The following is a 15,995-nucleotide window of genomic DNA, read 5'->3' as shown; positions in this document are numbered from 1 at the left end:
CCTCCAGGGGAGAGCCTTCCATATCCTCAAACACATACCACCAAACCAAAGTCCCCTCCACAGCACGAACGAGCAGCTGAGATCATGAAAGCAATCACAATTACCGAGAGGCAAAGACTTTGGCAGAAACCAGCCTTGATGTTCCACATGACACTTGAAGCGAGGCATAAGAACTTGAAACAGCTTGGACTGGCCATTTACAAGGCTCACCAAATTCCGCAAGACTTTTTTCTCTGGTGACGAAGAACAGGTTAAAGACATGGTTAGAGTTGTAAGTTTACCCATACACATGGCCCATTTGGAACAAAAGGCTGACAAGCGGAAGCGGCTTCAACTTGGTACGCAGTATGCCATCACACCAGGTGGCAAGATCCTCCTCAAGGACCAACTCTCTATCACGGAACAAGAACTTGCCAATGGCATTGCCTTGATCGAGCATATTCTATGCCGCATCCCACTGTCCGAACGCCCCAACGTTTACCCCAGCGGTGCTGAATGCCATTCTCAATTACTTGACTGGGTCAAAGCTATGACATCGACTCAAACTGTTCGAACGTCAACTCGTCCAAAGACACCAACTAGTAGTATCACATCGCCACGAGGAGTCTCCAAGCGCCCAAGAAACCTCGGTGATGATTTCAAGGTGTCAAAGGCGAAGTGCCGACAGGAAAAGCAAGCGGCACATGATGACTGCCTCAAGTCGATGAAAACATGGAAACCGGGTGCTCGCAAGGGCCTCCGACCTGCTACCACCGATGCCAACCCTTTTCTCACCAGTTTCACCGCCTTCTTCTCTCAGTATATGGAAGGCCAAACCTCATTATTCACAAGCCATCTCACAGGTACTAGCACCTCAAACTTCACTGGGGAAAACGACTAGTCGAATGTGGTGGATCTAAGGAGAAGTGTGACGAGTGGAGGTTAGTGCACTTGACCAAGGTAGGTGATGGCACATAGTACATAACTCTTATTCGTGTACTGGAGCCTGTCTTTCATCTCTCAGATCATATTTGCATGCCAGGTGAGAGGCCTCCCGAAATCATGAGCCTCAACCGCGTCCAGACTGCTCTTTGCCCCTCTCGAACAAGCCAGGGCCGAGTTGCAAAACAGGCTTAGCGTTGGGACTTGTGCAAAACGATTACCATCCGCACAAACAAGATCTGCATGAACAACCACAGCAACTTAGAGACTAATTGATTACTTATGCTGCTGTTATGCTCTTCCTTTTTCTTCTTCTTTTCTTTTCTGTTTTCCATGCATTCATGAGATCTCCCCAGCGACGGCGTCCAAACTCCTTTCCTTGGCCCTATTCTCGGTGGTATGCTATGCCCAGGAGCCCGTCACCGTCCCCATCCTAGACTGGGGCTTCGACTTCCCCGGATCGGCCATCTCGGTCATAGGCCAAACATCCGGCACAACAACATACTTCCTCACATGCGCAAAAAAAGACTGCCCAGTTACCCCTGTCCAAACACCCCCCGAAACACGCTCGCCAACGGACTTCCTAGTCGGCACCGCGACGTTTGTAGAAGGCGACACCCTTTACAGCGCGGCCGCGACACACGATCTGACTTACAAGGGTACTCCAACATCTCACCATGTGACCTGCACACCTCTAGGATCCGGCATTAAGGAACCAGACAACGGGGACATTCATAGACTTGTGGTGGTTTATACTGATGGGTCTCCGTTTAACCGGCTTGATTGCACGTGGACATCTGTTGGAGATGCAGGGCCTACGCCGAAAACGGCCATGGATGGGATCGCGTTGGGGTATAAGATGGTGGCTATTACTCAGGGTGTGGAGAAATTGGAGTTGGGAACAACGACAACGTCTCTTGCCACTCCGCTTGTGACGGTTCCAGGTGAGTACTGAGCGGATTGGACCGTAGGCAAGATGTTGTGGCTGACTCGCTTGTGTAGCGGTTTCACTCGCCCAAACCCCGGCCCCCAAGTCAAACGCTCCCAGCCATGCCTTTTTCGATTTCAAGATGGCGACTTGTCTGCTCTTCTTGACGACTTTCTTGGCTTTGAGTTAAGATGAAGACCGCATGGTGTCGGGACTCCGGAAAATGGCCTCACCTCCACTGCATCACAAATGAACTATGCAGATTTGGGAGTCGGCCTGTTTTCCACCGCCAGCGAGTACATGTAGTACTATCAACTTTCAACATCTACTTACCTGTAGACATCTAGTTCAAACATGCAAAATTCATATAATCCCAGTCCAGATCCTACATCCCATTCCATCAATCTCAGATTCCCTAGCCCATGCCCATGTCCGTCCCATTTCAAGTCGTTCTGTTCCCCACATACTTTAACAATCATGCAGCTTTTCAATCCCGTACCCTCGCAGCAGCAATAAATATGAATACAAAAAGTCTCATGGCGCCATCCTCATCTCCGGATCCCTCTCCCCAAAGTACCTCAGCTCAGGGAACCACCCCCCAGACTCCCCCTCCCACAACGCAGCGTAGGAATCCTGAGGCGTCCCATCCGGCACCGCAGCCGAACCCAACACCCACGGACAAACCCTGCTCATCAACGGCTTGAGCGTGGGTATACTAGCCAGGATAATCGCCACATTCATCGCAATGGTAGACCAATACGCCATGTGAGTTCCCTCGAATGGTTTGTCCGGTGACTCGGCGACATACCACAGAAAATGAAGGCGGATGCAAGAGACAATGCAGACACTGCATAACAGTCAGCAAACCACCTCGCCCAGTTCAACCCCCCGGTAAGACTTACAAAACCCTCAGAGCAAAAGCCAAATACAACCACAACTTCTCCCTCCACGGCAGGGTAGTCATCCCCCTAACCACAGGGATAGGGATGCAAAATATCGAAAAGTCAAGCGCGATATTCACCGCCGCGTCGGCGTAGTATTTCGCGTCTGAGGGGACACATCTCTCTTTCGAAGCGGCTAGTTCCCAGAATGAGTGGATGGGGATGCAGAAGAGGATTTGGAGGTTAATAGGTAGATGCTGTCGCATATGACAAGTGTAAGAAAAAGGTACGTCACTTTTCGTGCTGTGGCGATGACGAAGACGTCGAGGAAGAGGAGGAGGATGGAGATTTTGGTGAGGATGAGGCTTGTTCCGCCGATGATGATGTTGATGTACATCCACTTAGGGGGGTAGTGATGAAGCTTGAGATTGATGGTGGAGAAAAGGGGGGTCTTACGAAGCGGTAGCCCTCGATTTGGTCTCGGGTGATGGTTGTTCGGTGACGACCGAGTCCGTGGGTGATGTCTGGAACGCGTCAATACTGGTGCTGAAAAAAAAACCAGGGTGGACCAACGCATAGCAACGCCGACGGTGTTGGCGATGGAGAAGAGCAACGTGATAAGGATACAACAGTCTGTTAAGCCTAGCCTACGAAGGACATAGCCGCGTGAAATGAAGCGAAGGACGACGGCTGTGGCAGCTAGTACGACCATGGTAGTGGCACACGCAAAGAGCGCAACACCCCGTTCTGTCCACGCCGTCTTTGCGCCCACGACCAGGTCGGCATTCTCTAGAGCAAACCAGGGGGAAAGAAAGTATGAATGGTGTCCCGATAGGCTGGTAACGAACAGCAATGAGTGAGCGGTTAGTGGCGATCATGGAAGGGCGCGAAGAAGGTGGGATTCATGCAACAAAAAGAAGCCATCATGGTGTTGACCGTCGTGAAAGGGATCGTAACGGTAGTCGAGCAAATGAAACCTGATCGAGTCGAGTCGGGAAGGATGGGCTAGTCAAGCCACCGAGAATTCGTGGGGCGCCCAATGAGATTTGGTGATGGAGGCAGGGGAGCAATGCTCATGAGGCGCTAACGATTGTGACATGACAGAGGCGGGAAACACTTGGCCCGGATGGCGGATACGAGACGCGGACGCGGGATAGGAATCCATGATGACGAATCCTGAAGAGGATAGAATGACTTATTTAATGGCAACAGAGGGTAGGTCACCTCCAGCGCCCTTCAGTGAGGCCAAAACTACGGGGTAGAAAGGAAGTTTCCAGACAGTGTTGTCCGATTTGAGTTGTATCTATGTATGATTGATCATGACAGGTCGGCACACACAAGATGTTTGAACCCCTGAGCCCCTGAAAGCCATCCCCAAAGTAAACAATGACCCCGATATCTTTCCTGAATTATGACCGGATTGTTGCTGATATCCCTACCCCCCGGATCGTAATGCCGAGAATCATCTCGATTAAGAGGATCCTTACATCCATTACCACCCCATTAGGCATCTTCGTGTGCGATTACCAGGTCGTGCCACACTTGAACTTGGCCCAGGTAGCCTTGGGAAGGTATCCTCTCTCGATCTTCAAAGCCTGTTCGAAGCATCCAAAGCCCTGGTTGCTAGGCAAGGTTGGGCATCTGGTGCCATAAACGTGGAATCCCAGGCCGGGGTCATCACGGTATTTGCCGTAAAAGTCCCACTCGTACACTTGGGCCTGGGGGGACTCCTTGAAGCCAAAGGATATCGAACCAGGGAATGTCTTGCTGGTGGTCGTGCGGTCATTGTGGTAGATGGTGATGGTGGTTTCGGGGGCGTTACAATCGTTTCTGCCGCAGGGGATGGTGTAAGCCCAGTCGTCTCTGAAGACCTGGATGCCGATAACGGGCTTGCAGAGGGCGGCAACGGGGTTGGCAAGAGCAATGAGGCCAAGGCTGGCGGAGAAGAGGGTGGTGAAGGAGACCATTTTCAAGTACTACGCGTGCTGCGGCCAGAACTTGACAAGAGGATGATGTTTGATGGGTTGAGGGTGACAAAAAATGGGAGGGAAAGTGAGCGAGGGGGAAGGTATATATACCTTTTGTCGATAGTTTTATCATTCATTCAAGACCATTCAGGTCTCTTCATAGGAACTGGACCTTCGCCGGAGGTTTGATGATGTGTAAGACGATCATAGCTAGCTCTTACTTTGGTCATCATGTCAGCTCAGGGACCTTCAATGCGATCCCACTCTATTCTGAGATGATAAATGGCAAGAATGCCCACCTTGGCCTCTAGCCTGTTTACAACTGCCCGATTCGCCATCGTGCTGACGTCGGCTCCATACTTCCACCACAATCATGCCTCACGACTACTAGGATTGTGGATTGTACGAGTCAGCCAATCCGCCAGCATAGTGTAGGCAGGGCTCAGCTAGCAGTAACCTGATCATCATCTTTTGTACACTTGTTTTGCATTTTTATTGCTTGAGATCTCGAGGCGGTAATGGACGAGAAACTGGCTGATCTTCCAGCCCCTTCACTTGATCTCTTTTAGACATTTCATGATGATGGGCGTACGAACGAGTCTAGAATGCAAGCGGTGAACGACGAGGGGCGACAGCCCTTCAAAGCAAATGAATAACCTCCATTACATGCGTCTTCATCCCCCCAGTTCTAGATGTTATCAAAGTAAAAGGCATCAAAAAAGTCGTTCGAAAACCTGCTCTTCAAGTCCTTCAATGACCAGCCATGCTTCCTTCCAATCTCAGCCAACAGCTCCTTAAACTCCTCCTTTTCCAACCTGTAATCCTCTCCCTTCATCTTCTCCACCCAGGGCTTCCCGTCAACATTGATCCCATCCCACTGCTTTGCCCAGTGAGGTCTCGTGTTGATCTTCTTCCCTCCCCTATCACAGTAGGACAACCACTTCCCAACCACCTCTTCCGCATAGGGCACCCAGAACTCCTTCGCCGCCTCCAGCGTCAGCACCTCAATGGCACACGTTCCCAACTTGTTCCCCTTCTGAGGGGCCATGACGATATCACTGCCCCCCATGATCCTCATTTCAAGCGGCATCCTCTGGGGGCACCCCTTACTGCTGTGGGCATAACAGGTCAGAATAGCATCCCACCACGCCCTTCTGACAACCGCATAGTCAGGCTTCGAGGGATCAGTTTCCGATGGTTGAAGCGGAATCTCAACCTCCACATCCAACACCCTGACGTTTTGAATCCCTCTCTGGAAGTGCAACGCATCCGGCAGGTAGGTCTTGACCGGCTCGTCCCAAGCCGGAAGAGTAAACATTGCCGCTTTGGAGATGAGCGTCACCGCTGCCTCGTCCATATGCAACTTCTCGACCAGCTCGTTCAATATCTTTGCATTCTGCAGCACATTCATCGTGAACTGGCTGATGAACATGAAGAACGTCTGCGCATTCGACGGATAATCCTTAGTTCCTGATGGGTCAGCAGTCGTATCCCAGCAGTTAACCCAGCACAAATCCGAGTACGGAAACCAGAACCACTCCGAGTAGAACCCATTCGTCGCCAACTCTTCAAACCTCTTGATGTCGGCCGCCCTCTGCTCCGGCGCCCAGTTCGGCAGTCTCAAAGCAGGGGGAATCTTATCCATAGCCATATCATCCGGCGGGGGAACAGCCCTCAACACAGGGATCTTCTCCGGCTTCATCAGCGCGTAGCTCATGGGTTCAAACTCCAGCGTGAGATGGGTTATCACACCCATGAGACCAAAGCACCCCGCCGCCGCCCGGAGAAGTCTCGGGTCATCGACAGTTTGAAGCTTCCCGTTGCAGTCGACGTATTCCACCTTCCTGACCAGGTCGCTCAAAGTCTGATGTCTTCTCCCAGCCCCGTGACAAATAGGTGCATTCGTCCCCCCGACCGTCATCTCCACCATAATCACATTAAGCGGGTACGAGTACTTATTATTCTTGATGCACCACCGCCTCAGCTGCTCATTTGTCGCGCTGGCGCCAATTCTGACAAGCACATTGCCTTTGACTCGTGGCGTGCCAGAGACTACTTCCACCGTTTGCAGCTCGGTCTTGCGAAACAGCCACTCCGGCAGGGCTTTGGACATGGCGGTGAAATTAGGAATTCTGGTAGCCTCCTCCAGGGAGAGGAGAGAGATGGTGATTTGCCCCTGGCGGCCAAAGATGGGCGCCCAAGAGTGGCGGAAGCCCGCACAGCGGACAGACATGTCGTGGTCGCGTGCAAATCTGACAATGTTCTGGACACCGGCGACAGAGGAGGGGATGCAGGTGTAGTGGGGTATGTAGTCGACGACCATGCCCCAGTTTTTGAAGGGCACGTTTTCGTAGACCTGGAACCGATGGTTAGTCTTGTGTATATCTGTCAAGGTGAGAGAGGCAGGCCTACTATGACGTTGCTCTCCTTTTTGTGGCCAGAGAGCATATCCTTGAGTTTCCGGATAAAGTTGTGGAGGCGGCCGTTCTTGTGTAAGGCATCGAGAGTGTCGTCTCCAGCAAGGCCATCAACGTCCACTGGAGTAAAAGAACGGGCTTCTAGATGAACGCTCTCGGTGCCGTTGGACCCAGTGGCTGCAGGAAACCGCACTGCTTGAACTCCACTGGACGAAACCTGGAAACCAGGGACCCCCGTAAGGTTTTGAAGGTGCTCACGAACACCCAGACTGACGCTCATGTCGAAACCATTGGACACCTCTTCGAGAGGCTTGTCATCCGCGACGAATTTTTCCACGCGGTCTCTTTCATCCGCATTCAGTCGCTCCAAGCATTTCCCGTAGGCAGAGTCGTACTCGGATTCGCGAAAGACACGAAGCAGCCGTTTGTGGAAGTCTGCTGACTCAACAGTGACGTCTGGGTTGAGATAGTCTCTGAGAAGGGGACCAAGACCAGGAAGCTTCTGTCCAAGAGGGATACTATCTTTGGTAGGGAGACTGTTTCTCGGGGTGTCATCGTAATCGGAGAGCCCGTCTGCAATGAGACAGAGGCGCTCGTCAACGCTTCGGTGCCAAGAGCTGGTCGAGGGCGGATGAGAGTGTTGGGACATGGCGGCTGAATACTGGATATTGGGTATGTGAGGGGAATCCTGTGAAGGTGATCCTGTGCTTGGAATGTGTGCTCAAGGTAATTCATGAGGCAGAAATAGTCAGGCCATGCTACCTTGGAGAGAGGGAGAAACCCAGAAAAAGAACACGGGGTATTAATACCTTTAAGTACCTACCTAGGTACCGCTTCCGGCCATCAAAGATACCTATCAATCTGAAACCGAACCGTGCAGCGGACAATCTCCAACTTGTTATGAAATCCAATTCGATCATGAAAATTCCGAGGTGTCAAAGGACACTCGTTGGGCCTCAACGGATAATGGAGCTTCTGTCGAGCGTGGCCTTCACCCAATGGATAACAAAATATTGATACATGGTCTGGAGAAGTGGGGTTGGTCCCCTTGGTCTAGGCCCTGCCGAGCTCGCGGTTCAGCTGTCTAGGTCTCACCATGTGCACGAAGAGCTCATCTTAGCGGCTCACAACGTGGAATGAAAAGGGATATAGATTTCTGGGTAATGCTGCGCCCTGGGGAGAACCCCGAAGGCCTACGGCCTTCCCCAGTGCTCGGTGTATATGCGACGACTTTCCTACCTACACTTCATGCTGTTTGAACAGTCTGATTTTCTTTCATAAGACTTCAATTGATGCTTTACTGCAATGGGTTCTTTGTTCCACATATGGGATGGGTAGGTAAGGTAGGATGGATGGTGGGGCTGTGGTTGGGCGTTCAAGTCCACATTCTCTTCCTCGCTTCAGTAGGTAGGTGGTTCATCACGCATTTCGCGCTCAGTCGGTTCAGGTTTTGAGCCCGAGACGCACGTTCAGATACCCGACCTTCTTGTTATCTATTTCAGCCAGCCACGAATGACTGTGTTTGCGCGAAGAGGTCACAAAGATCGCCAAAAATCCAATAATTTGTGGAGAACTCTGCCATATTCTTCTGGTCACAGACAGCCACAAAATTGGTGAGGTGGGAGTGATGGGTGGACTAACCCGAACTTGGAAATTGCGTGGTCGTTCATTGGCTCAGCCCCCGGAAGAAAACCGCTGCTGAGGTGTGCATATACATGAGGAGGACTTCGCGGGCTTGAAAATGGAGCAGGATAAGCCAGATTACGCCCAACACTGCATGGAAAAGGAAATCATGGCAACGCTCAACTGAACTGATCAACAGGTTTGTCGAATGAAGCTATATCAGGCTTGAGTATTCAGAATAAAGAACTCCTGAACCTGGGTCTGGTAGCATTACAGGACAGCTCCAGCCACTCGGACCGAACGCGAATAAGTCCGAGTGGGGTATCTTTGTCAAAAGGTGGGTTGCATTGTATCTAGGTAGCCTTGTCTTCTGTTCGCATCTTTTTGCATATCGCGTTCACAGCTTGGAAGCTGGATACAACTGCATGAGTGCTCCTTGTCAGGCTATGCCCAAGTGACTGTCACCTTTTCTTCTTACAAGCAACATAAAGGCAATCTGAGCCGGATGAGATGACCTAGGTACAAGATAGTCAATACGGCTCTCGACCACTTTAGTTTTGTCTATATGCGGTAGTAGTCTACACAATGACAATCTGCTGAAAAGCCTCGTCACGGTTCATTTGCAACAACGCCAGCGTCTTGTAGTGAAACTCTTTCCCGTGAGAGTCGACCATGGAAGAGCACAGCGGACAGGTATTTCGGCAAGTCACCCCTCTATATGTATGTCTCGGAGCTCGGCCGGCCACTGGCATCCGGCCCGGAGACTTGATCCACAAAAGTCCCAACCTCTGGTATCTGACCTTGCCATCGTCCTCCACAGTTTGTACAAGCACTAGAGCATAAACGTCTAGTGTGTTGCGCATAGAGGTTGCTAGGATCCAAACATCCCGGACTACCAACCCATTGGAAGCTTTGACGTCAGCCAACTCATCTGTTTCTTCGTCAATGTCCACGCTACCGATGTCCACTGTCCCATGGTCAAGCTCGCCGTCCGGTGGTATATCGACAAACACCCGCCACTCTCCTGCATTAGCATCACCATGATGATAATACCCCAGTTTCCCCTCGATAACGTTCCCCTCCAACGTGATCTCGCACTCGCCCACTCCACCAAAGGGATCAAGAGGGTTCAGCAGCGACACATTCCACTTCACCAGCCTGGTCGCCTCAATATATCCATAGAAATGCTCCACCGGCCCATCAACAGATACCCAGCTAAACGTGTTGGTCCTCTTCCGCTCATGCCCTGCCACAGGTTTCTTTGTCCCCTTCCTTCTCCTCCAGCTTAGCCCATGACCAATTTGATGACCCCATATCCCGGCAATATACGCGCTATTCTCGACCAGATCATATTGCTTCACCTTCAGACGCTCCACCCACCCCTCAACCCAGGTTTGTGTCTCCGCGTTCCTGATCCGGTTCTCCGCTTGGGAGAGCAGGTGAGCGTACACCCTGGCCACCCCTCCAATGGCAGGGAGTCGATCAGTTTCTTTCGTCAGACTCCTCCGGCTGTAAGGCGCCACGATAGACTTGTACCACGTTCTCACGACGTGCTCGGGGCGAAACGTAGGGTCGTATAGTTGGGCAAGCGCGCCCGGCATGGTGCCCCATGGCTGGCCTTGGGTATTGGTGATGAGGTCCTCAGACTTGAAGTCCTGGCGGCATTCCCAGTAGAGTTGCCCCGCGGTGTAATGGAGTGTTCTAGGGGAAAGGATTCGCTCTTGGAAGCACCAACCTCTGGTGGAGATGGGGGCGTCGGAAATGGGGGCTTGGGAGTTGGTGGAGTGGTGATGCCGGGGGTAGATATACAGACGACTGATTTGCGAGGTGGATGCAAGTATGGATGGGATGATCAGAGGTGTGGCTTCCTTTCGACGGGGATGCTGAGAGGAGTGGTTGTGGTTGTTGAAGCAGCCGCCTTCAGCAACGGCAGTGGCATCAGCAGCGATGCAGAACCTGGAAAGGGAGTAAATGTAGGGCATCTTGGCCGACTCAATCTCCCAGTCATGCAGAGAGTTTTGGATGATACAAAGGGCGTCGATCCAGATGAAGGGAGTGCCAAGTTGCGTGGTGATCAAAAACGCATCCTTGAAGGTTTGAGGAAGGATGTTGAAGGGGATCTGGGTGAGTGAGGAGGTGAGGTTGGCTGATGTGGTGTTGTAGAAGGGAGAGATGCCCCAGCAGTAGCTGAGTGTGCTGTAGAAGCCAGGCGTGTTGGTAATATTTCCAGGAAGAGAAAAACTTTCCACCAATCGTATGATCGGAGTCGTGGGTGTGAACGACCGCAGGTCTACCAATCGACCGGGCAAAACATAGGTGTTGTTGGGCCCAGGTATCGACAAGTTGTTGCAGTCATGTTCGACTTCACACTGCTTCAACCAAGACAGAGCTGTTTCTTGTGTTTCTGGTGAGGCAGTGTCTGAAAGGGCTCTGCAGACTGGAATTGGACAGTCATCAGGAGCTAAGTCACCTGTAGCCATGGTCAGCACTGTGTTTGCATTCAAGAACAACATGGTCGTCAGACACATACCCTCAAGACGACACACCTCGAGGCCTGTGGTCTGATACTCCCCTGTCTCGTCGGTCAAACAAATGTGACTTTGACCAAGATATCCGGGCCCAACGGGTCGCACATGGAAGCGATCTGTGGACTGTCTTCCTGCAGAAGTAGGCGGTTCAACTTCGCGCATTTCATTGTCGATTTCTCTGCTCCAAGTGAGTGTTATGAACCAACCGCAAAGCGCGCAGCCTTGTTGGGCGCTCTGCTGAATAACTGCCAGACTATGGGCATGTGCATGTCCACCAGGTTGGCTGATAGTTTCCACATTGATGCCCTTGCAGTACTGACAGAGGCTTCCGACTGGTACTGATGACATGACGGCAATGATTTGATGAGAGAAGTTGTGTCTGTTGAGGCTCTAAATAAACAGGGAGACAATATGGCAGAACAGAAAAACGGGGCTGTGTTGCTGTCCTGCCCCTTCAACCGACCTGAGTGTGTTCAGGCACCAGCGCTTGGGCCACCTTGCTCAACCACACATCTTCCTTTTCTTCATCGGGCTACCTCGTCGATTATCACGTCTTCAGCAATCGCCTTGTAAACAAACACCAGCCACGGGATCATGGAAGCCAAGTCTTTGCCATTTCGGTATCGAGCCCTACCAAGCGTGCAATATGGATGTCAGCATCACCGAATGCTGACGGGATACTTCGCGATGTCTACGCCTCGGGCTTTCGCTACCGAGTCAGGCGTATCTGGATGAACCCTACAACGTTACCGTGGATGATGGATCCCACCTTGGCGACTGACTGGAACCTGTATGATGGCAGTTTTGCTCTAGAGCCTCATTAATACCCACGGCTGGGCACAACAGGGCTGTGTTGCTCTGACCGACAGCGCATCCAGCTCGGTGGGCATCAGCGCTCGGACCACCCTCCCTCAGCAACACCACCTCTCTTGTATCCATCGCTCTGGGCTTTTTCACCTAGCACGTGTTCAAGCCTGGCCCCCAATGGGAAAAAGGTACTTCTTGAGCACATCCCATCCAAAAAATAATACAGCCCAATTGCTTCCCCAACCTCATCTCCTAACCCCAGCACTTTTTGGAATACAACACCATTTATCAACTACCCCTACCCAATCAACAACCACAATGCTTGACGGCCCTCCCTGGGTTTTGCTCATTACAATCTCCTACTCATTCATAACCACCGTCTCATTCTTCGCTATTGGGGTTCCCACTGCCCAGAAATAAATCATCATGTGGGTCCCCTTCGTCGAGAAAGACGGCTGCCTTTGGCTTCTCTCCTGGCCAATGACCGTCCTTGCGTTGTACCTGTGGTCGGTGTATTTGACTGTCCTTCTATTGAGCACCAAGTGGGAAACGATCATGAACTATTGCTTCGCCGAGGGACAGACTTGCATCGGATTTGACCTGAGCGGATATTTGAAACGAAAAAAGCGGGATCCATAAAGTTATGATGAGGAGGAACAGAGGAGCCATCTGCTAGATGACGGGACGGGGGCGGTGCCTGACGATGATGCAGAAACACTCTATGGTTTCAATGGAGAAGATACCCAGGCAGTCTGTGATCTTGAGTTCACGCATTCTTCACCCTATTCGCCCTCTTCGCCCACCTAGCCTACTGTGAGGGCAGCGAGTTACGCAAGGCAGGGCTCAAGCAAATAACGGCTGATTCATAGGATTTCGATCTACAGAAGTAAAAAGGAAGAGTAATTGCCCTGCAGCCCAGAATAACAACCACCACGGAGCAGCTCCACTTGCCAGGTTCGGAATGTGGAGCAAGGCCAGTACCTGAGTAAAACCAGCATGGTCACCAGCGCCGTGACACCTACCTACAGCACGGAAACATGTCGGACTGAGCCAAGAAAGAACTCGCATAATAACTACGGCACAACCTGGCTGTGTTGCTCTGATCGACCCTGCATCCAGCTTGGTACCTCCCATTCGTATTCATCGCTCTCTCCGGCGCGTGTTCACCGAATCCTCAGGACGATCCTCTTGGCTAGTTCACCAAATAAAACCATACACCCAACTTTCCCCCTCCCCCCTCCCCAACCTCACCATCCTTCTCTACACAACCACCTCTCCATACGGTACAACAAAATGCAACCCACCCACATCACCAACACTAATACTATCCCCTGGCTCTCAATCCTCACCTTCCTCTACTACATCCTCACCTTCTTCCTCCTCTTCGCCCTCCCCACCGCCCACCGCGAAATCATCTCGTCGTTCCCCCTCCTCAAAAAAGACGGTTGCCTCTGGTGTCTAACCTGCCTCGTCGTCCTCGTCCTAATCTTACTCTGGCCTGTCCTGTTGTTTCTTTGTCTGTTTTTCATGGGCGCTGCAACCATCGCCAGAAATTGCTTCGGCGAGGGTCAGACGTGTATGGGGATCGATTGGAACAAATGTTCGGGCCGAACAAGAAATGCACATGATGAGGAGGAGCAGAGAGGCACTCGGGAGTTGGCGGAAGACGGGGAGGAGGGGCCCGTGTGTGTGACGACGACACAGAAACACTTTACGGCTTGGAGGAGAGCGAGGGGATGGAGTTGCTTTCCTATCGGCAGGATGATCAGGCGTGCAAAACGGGGGGTTCAACTAAAGCGAGTCTGCAAAAGTGATGCCAAGTATTTCTGTGGCGGCGAGGTGGTGTCACGTTTTATGAGTAACAAGTAGCGAGGTCCTGATGTTACAGGTGAGAAGGCAGTATCGTGATCATTCTTGTCTACCTCTTTAGACTGTTTAATACTTAAGCCCCAGCGCTGGTGGTTTGAAGGCTGGAGTAATACTCATCTCCCTTTCTCCTCTCGTCGTCGATGATGTCCTGAACCGACTTCGTGCCGGCCCCATCACCATAGTACTTCTCAGCCTGCTCGATACACCTGAGGTTGGCCGCCAGCTTGTTCATGGTTTCCATCCACTCCTCGGTCTTTTCGCTGTCAAAGACAATACCGCCACCGGCCTGGAGGTAGGCGACACCCTTCTTGACAAGCATGGTACGGATGGCAATGCAAGTATCCATCTGCCCCTCATCCAGCTTAAACCCGTTGCCCTCTCCCAGGGAACGGACTACATCGTAGGCGAACCATCCGGTAGCGCCGGCGTAAATGCCTCTCTTCTCCTTCTCCAAGTCGTAGATCAGCTCCATAGCCTTGATCTTGGGAGCGCCAGAGACAGTGCCAGCGGGGAAGATGCTGCGCATGGCATCCCAGCGTGTGCATTCTGGCCTCAGCAATCCCGATACCTCTGACGTCAGATGCTGAACATGAGAGAAACGGTCAATGCGCATGAGGCGGTCAACCTTGACAGTAGAGGGGTGGCAAACGCGGTTGACGTCGTTGCGGGCCAAATCAACAAGCATGACGTGTTCGGCGCGATCCTTGGTGCTGTTTTGGAGAATGGCGGCAAGTTCATCATCCTCGGCCGGGTTGGCGCCGCGCTTGATGGTGCCCGCGATGGCATGGTTGACAATCTTCGGGCGAGAAAGGGCGTCTTGTGCAGAGTAGCCAAATCTTTCGTCTTCAGGAAGGTCAGCGTAGCCGTCTGTCTTCATAAGACATTCTGGTGAAGCGCCGATAATGTGGAAGTCGGAGCAAGACAGGAAGAAGAGGTATGGGGATGGGTTCAGGGACCGCAATGTGCGATAGATGTTGAATGGATGCAGGCTGGTGCTTCGGGAAAAGCGTTGTGATGGGACAGCCTGAATGATGTCGCCTTTGATGATGTGCTTTTTGAGCTCAGTGACAAAGGTCTCATAGCCATGACGGCCAACGTTTGATGAATATTGCTGCTCCGAGGCCGGCTTGCTGGGTGTCGCGGGTGGAAGAGGAATCTCGTTCTGTTGAATAAGGTCCAGAGTGGACTTGATTGTGGCAGCGGCCTCGTCGTAGGCAGCTTGGAACTCATCCCCGACGGTTTCTGGTAGTCTCATGTGAGTCACAATGGTAACGGTCTGGTAAAAGTGGTCAAAGGCGACGATGGTGTCAAAAAGCATAAAGAGCGCCTCGGGGATCTGTAGGTTGTCCTTGAGAGCTCTGGCCGTCTTGGGCTCAAAGTACCTGATGCAGTCATAGGACAAGTACCCGACAGCACCTCCGGTCAGACTGGGGAGTCTCAGTGATGGGATGCTGAGAACACGGTCCTGACCGAGAGTACTCTCAAGAGCACGGAGGGGGTCGCCGACATCTTCATATCCGGGGCCGGTGGCCAGCACTTTTCTGGGATCTATCGATCGTGTCAGAAGTTAAATATGGCAAAGTGTCACCTTGTAGCCGGCTCAAACTCACTGGCACCGATAAAACTATAACGGCCAATCGTCCCAGTGCTACCGGTGGCGCTCTCGAGAAGGAATGAATACTCAGCAGTGGCACTGTGTTGTCATATCAGAACTGGTTCAATGACTTATTCCAACCGACTCAATTGACATAGCTCCACTCAATCGTTCGCATGCATCACGTACCCGTTGGAGAGCTTGAGGTAGATGGCAGATGGCGTCAGCAGGTCCGAGGGAACTGAGTAGCAAACGGGAAGGAGGGTTGGCCGTGGACTGGCTTGGCGGGCCTGCTCAAAAACAGAGCGGGCCTCTTCGGCGGATGGCCGGATATCGAGCTTCGCGGTGGAAGCCATCGAGAATTGGGCAGGTGGTTGGTGATCTTGAGTGAGATATCAATATCGAATCCTAGTACAAGAGAATCTCCAGCGAACCAGGGGGTGTCAGTGACTGGCAGCAA

At 52.0% G+C, this 15,995-nt stretch overlaps 4 protein-coding genes across 4 annotated transcripts; all 4 read right to left on the bottom strand.

The window, feature by feature from the left end:
* Positions 1–4,253: 4,253 nt before the first annotated feature.
* Positions 4,254–4,697, bottom strand: QC761_401915 (uncharacterized protein; the record flags this gene model as incomplete). Its single annotated transcript, XM_062878481.1, has 1 exon — positions 4,254–4,697. One exon carries the CDS (start codon positions 4,695–4,697, stop codon positions 4,254–4,256), a length of 444 nt encoding a protein of 147 aa, XP_062731931.1.
* Positions 4,698–5,194: 497 nt separating this feature from the next.
* On the bottom strand, positions 5,195–8,211 carry QC761_401910 (uncharacterized protein). Its single transcript, XM_062878480.1, has 2 exons — positions 7,110–8,211; positions 5,195–7,053 (listed from the first exon to the last, which is right to left on the bottom strand). Exons 1-2 carry the CDS (start codon positions 7,761–7,763, stop codon positions 5,386–5,388), a joined length of 2,322 nt encoding a protein of 773 aa, XP_062731930.1. The 5' UTR covers positions 7,764–8,211; the 3' UTR covers positions 5,195–5,385.
* Positions 8,212–9,226: 1,015 nt separating this feature from the next.
* QC761_401900 (uncharacterized protein) lies at positions 9,227–11,796 on the bottom strand. The gene is made up of 2 exons (XM_062878479.1): positions 11,268–11,796; positions 9,227–11,207 (listed from the first exon to the last, which is right to left on the bottom strand). The coding sequence occupies exons 1-2, from the start codon at positions 11,611–11,613 to the stop codon at positions 9,316–9,318; spliced, it is 2,238 nt and encodes a 745-aa protein (XP_062731929.1). The 5' UTR covers positions 11,614–11,796; the 3' UTR covers positions 9,227–9,315.
* A 41-nt stretch (positions 11,797–11,837) lies between these two features.
* Positions 11,838–15,891, bottom strand: TRP2_2 (anthranilate synthase component 1; the record flags this gene model as incomplete). Its single annotated transcript, XM_062878478.1, has 4 exons — positions 11,838–12,880; positions 13,091–15,489; positions 15,552–15,634; positions 15,725–15,891. 3 exons carry the CDS (start codon positions 15,889–15,891, stop codon positions 14,015–14,017), a joined length of 1,725 nt encoding a protein of 574 aa, XP_062731928.1. The 3' UTR covers positions 11,838–12,880; positions 13,091–14,014.
* Between the last annotated feature and the right edge of the window lie 104 nt (positions 15,892–15,995).

The sequence above is a fragment of the Podospora bellae-mahoneyi genome, chromosome 4 (genome assembly GCF_035222275.1).
Source record: "Podospora bellae-mahoneyi strain CBS 112042 chromosome 4, whole genome shotgun sequence".
Lineage (NCBI taxonomy): Eukaryota > Fungi > Ascomycota > Sordariomycetes > Sordariales > Podosporaceae > Podospora > Podospora bellae-mahoneyi.
This window is presented reverse-complemented; position numbering and strand designations above follow the sequence as displayed.